General features: G+C 55.4%; 1 protein-coding gene across 1 annotated transcript; it reads left to right on the forward strand.

Annotated features, from left to right (window-relative positions):
• Positions 1-1,534: 1,534 nt before the first annotated feature.
• On the forward strand, positions 1,535-3,121 carry LOC119364205. The gene is made up of 2 exons (XM_037629633.1): positions 1,535-1,898; positions 2,011-3,121. Exons 1-2 carry the CDS (start codon positions 1,622-1,624, stop codon positions 2,793-2,795), a joined length of 1,062 nt encoding a protein of 353 aa, XP_037485530.1. The 5' UTR covers positions 1,535-1,621; the 3' UTR covers positions 2,796-3,121.
• The last annotated feature ends 559 nt before the right edge of the window (positions 3,122-3,680 follow it).

Consider the following 3,680-nt stretch of genomic DNA (forward strand, 5'->3'; position numbering starts at 1 on the left):
AACGTCGCACGAGCCATGGCTAAAGTAGCCTGAGCCAACTCATTGGCACGAATTGTAGAAATAACTGACACAGGGTCACCAGCAGAAGGATCAAAACAAAAACTAGAATCTAGAGCCACCCCTGCTAAGTGTGCATCCGAATACTCAGGAAGGACAAGAAACTTAGGAGAAGAGACTGGTTTTTTTACCTGCAGAGATCGAATCTTTCTCCACCGCCCTTCGTTCTGCCCGCTCCACCACAGATTCACCAGGATTGCGTGCCCGGGCACTGTTACGAGCGATAGAGACACGTGTCTTGACGGTAATCGTATGGGAGGGAGGAGTAGCAGGGTGTCCACCCTCAGGCAGATACTCAGACGCGCCCAGCTCCGTGTCAAGAGCCCGGTACACACCAATAGAAGAAAGCTTAGTGCCAGTGGATGTCCTCGAGCGGCAGAGTGGGGGGAGGGAGGATTTCTTCACAGCATTCTTCTGCTTGGTGGCCATGATCTCAACGTCAGAGTCAAAAGTAGCATGATCGCGAGAATCTTCGATCCTAGAGAGGAAAGGGGATGGCGGGCGAATCGACACGTTCAAGCACACCGCAGAGGCCAAGGGGCTAACACCAGCACCTTTAGGATTCTCAGGCAGCGTGGTAGAGCCAACCAGATCAACAGAATCCTTAGCCCCATAGCCCATGGGAGCCCTGTTTGGGTAGAGAGGCTGCAGTTTAGGACCCATGACGTCCCACTCCTACTTAGAGAAAGGTGTACCAGAAGCTTAACCGTCAGTGTTCCCACCATTGATATGGTCCTCCGGACCTGGGGGTGGAACAACGGGGGAGGAGTATGGACCGGACCCTTCCCTTCCACAGGAACATTGATCCGAAAAGCCACACATTCAGAGTGCACCTCGATGAACCCGCGAACACGATCCGGCGCAGAACACTAAATCCTGGTACAGACGCGTTCTCGTGTGCCGCGTTGTTCACAGTCATGGCGGATTTCGTGTATATTCTTTTCTGCCTTTTATAAAAATATGGTACGTCATTGACAACTAGAGCGTAGCTTGGAGTAACTTTCTGAAGCAAGATAACAACTAGCTTGTGCTCTGTTAAGATGAACACCAACCATGTTCCTCTAAGGCCGTGTATTACGCCTTTACCCTGAAGATTGTATGTACTCATGTAGGAGTATTCGTCCACTGAAGATTTTATCTACATCGTGCAATTTTTGGTGGCCAGGCTATATCTGAGTCTTGGTTTCTTTCTGAAGAGGATAAAATTTTGTCCAAGCTGGGCACGTAGATTCTGTTTAGCCATAACGTAGAGCAGATGACACTTGACACCAAGATCGAGACCAAGCGCCCCGGATTTGAATCAACCGTTCGCCGGGACGGCAAGCGTGGAATCGTTTCATGTGGCGGGGGACTGTGGGAGCTAGCCGAGCCATCTATCGAGCGGCAGTTGACTTGCCGGGACTAAAAGCCATGCGTGGTTCCGACGACACTCGTTTAGTCAGATCGTCCCGGGCTATAAAAGAATGCGTTCCACGCCTTGCACCACCACACCATCACGAGCACTCGCAACAGCTTCACTCAACCAGCAGTGAAAGATCACCCAGAGACCGACTAGCAGTGATCGATGGCGTCCGTCCGGCGCCCGTGCGCGGTGGTGCTGCTCGCCTGCGCCGCCGCATTCCTCGTCACGGTCGGCGCCCAGCCGATGGACAACCCCATCCTTTCGGACCCCAACGTGGTACCCGTCTACATGAGCCCCGGCGCGCAGCCCACCGTGGTGAGCTGCTACAACCAGAGCAGCCCGTCGCAGGCCCCAGAGTGCATGATCCCGGTGCGCCGGTGCCCCGCCGGCTGCCGCGACCTCTGCTACGTGCACTGCCCCAGCTGCAAGCTCGTCTGCAGTAAGAACACCACACACATACACGTCCATGTTTTTTGCATTCATTTCGCAGTTAGAAAGTTACTGATTGCTCGGCTCGATCGTGTGCTTGATGCATCATTGGAACCCAACAGTGTGTGAACTGGCCGGCACGGAGTGCTACGACCCGCGCTTCGTGGGCGGCGACGGCAACAAGTTCCTCTTCCACGGCCGCAGGGACGCCGACTTCTGCCTGCTCTCCGACGCCAACCTGCACATCAACGCGCACTTCATCGGCAAGCGCAACGTGAAGGCGGCGCGGGACTTCACATGGGTGCAGGCGCTCGGCATCCGCTTCGGCGGCCACCGCCTCTACCTCGGCGTCAAGAGGACGGTCACCTGGGACAACGCCGTCGACCGCCTCGCCATCACCTTCGACGGCATGCCTGTCGAGCTGGACGCGGCGCCGGCCGCCAGCTGGAGCCCGGCCTCCGCGCCCGCGCTGTCCGTCTTACGCATCGGCGCGGCCAACGGCGTGGTGGTGCGCCTCGACGGCCAGTTCCGCATCGTCGCCAACGCGGTGCCGGTGACCGAGGAGGACTCGAGGATCCACGACTACGGCCTCACCGCCGACGACAGCCTCGCGCACCTCAACGTCGCGTTCAAGTTCCACTCCATCAGCGCCGACGTGCACGGCGTGCTCGGCCAGACCTACCGCTCCGACTACGTCAGCGCCGGGGTTGACATGGGCGCCAAGATACCCGTGATGGGGGGTGCCGCAAAGTACCAGGTCTCGGACATCTTCGGCACGGACTGCGAGGTGGCGCGCTTCGCCGGAGAGGACGTCGTCCGCGTCGGGGCGGTGGACATGATCGACGAGCCGGCCGACACCATGTGCGGCAGCGGCAAGGGCAGCGCCGGGCTGGTCTGCAAGAAGTGAAGTGGTACCGCGAGCTGATTTTGCCTCATTACCCTCGTAAGTGTGCCCATACACGTCTACGTGCTCGCTGCTGCTACACTAGTAGCTCCGGATTTGGTTTCAGAATAAATCACCGGGTGGTGATGTCGTGTCTTTGTGTGTTAGTCAATCGATCGTTGTGTAGGGCAACGTTGGAAATCCAGGCGTTGCTCGGTGTGTGCAGGCTAGGATAGGATCGGCAGGGCTTGGTCCGAAGACCAAACCAGATGCATGTCGAGCCAATCTTGGCTACTTTTTTTCCTCAATGTACTTTCGAATATAATGATTGAACAATCAAGTTTGTTTTTCATGTTTCTAGACGGTGGTTTTTTTTTTTTTTGAAACAGAGGCAAAAGACTTGCCTCATTCATTAATAAAGGAGGAGAGTTTTAGAGTACATAAAAGTGGCTCCACAACATGGCCCGTCCGTCAACAAAATGAAAAACAGAAACTACTCTCGCGGCATGATAATGCTCAGGTGCGTGGCTCCTGCCGTGACCCAAAGTTTGGCTTCATCTTGTATTAGTTTTAGCATGTAGAAAGGCGGCGTTGATTTCTTCCTAAAAACTCTAGCGTTTCTCTCGTTCCAAATGGCCCAACCAACAAGCATAGTAAGGGAAGCCATGGCCTTCCGATTCGTCGTATTGGGTTTCGACATGTTTGTCCACCAATGCTTGATATTGCGCTCCGCCTGCCATTGATGGATCTCGAGAGCCCCTAGGCCAAGCCACTCCTTTACCAATCTCCACACGCGCAAGGTGAACCTGCACCGAAAGAAGAGGTGCGCGGACGTCTCGTTTGCCCTTCTGCAGAGGGTGCACAGTCCGCAATTGTCCCAACCTCGCTTCTCCAATCTATCCGCCGTCC

The sequence above is a fragment of the Triticum dicoccoides genome, chromosome 2B, assembly GCF_002162155.2.
Source record: "Triticum dicoccoides isolate Atlit2015 ecotype Zavitan chromosome 2B, WEW_v2.0, whole genome shotgun sequence".
Classification (NCBI taxonomy): Eukaryota; Viridiplantae; Streptophyta; class Magnoliopsida; order Poales; family Poaceae; genus Triticum; species Triticum dicoccoides.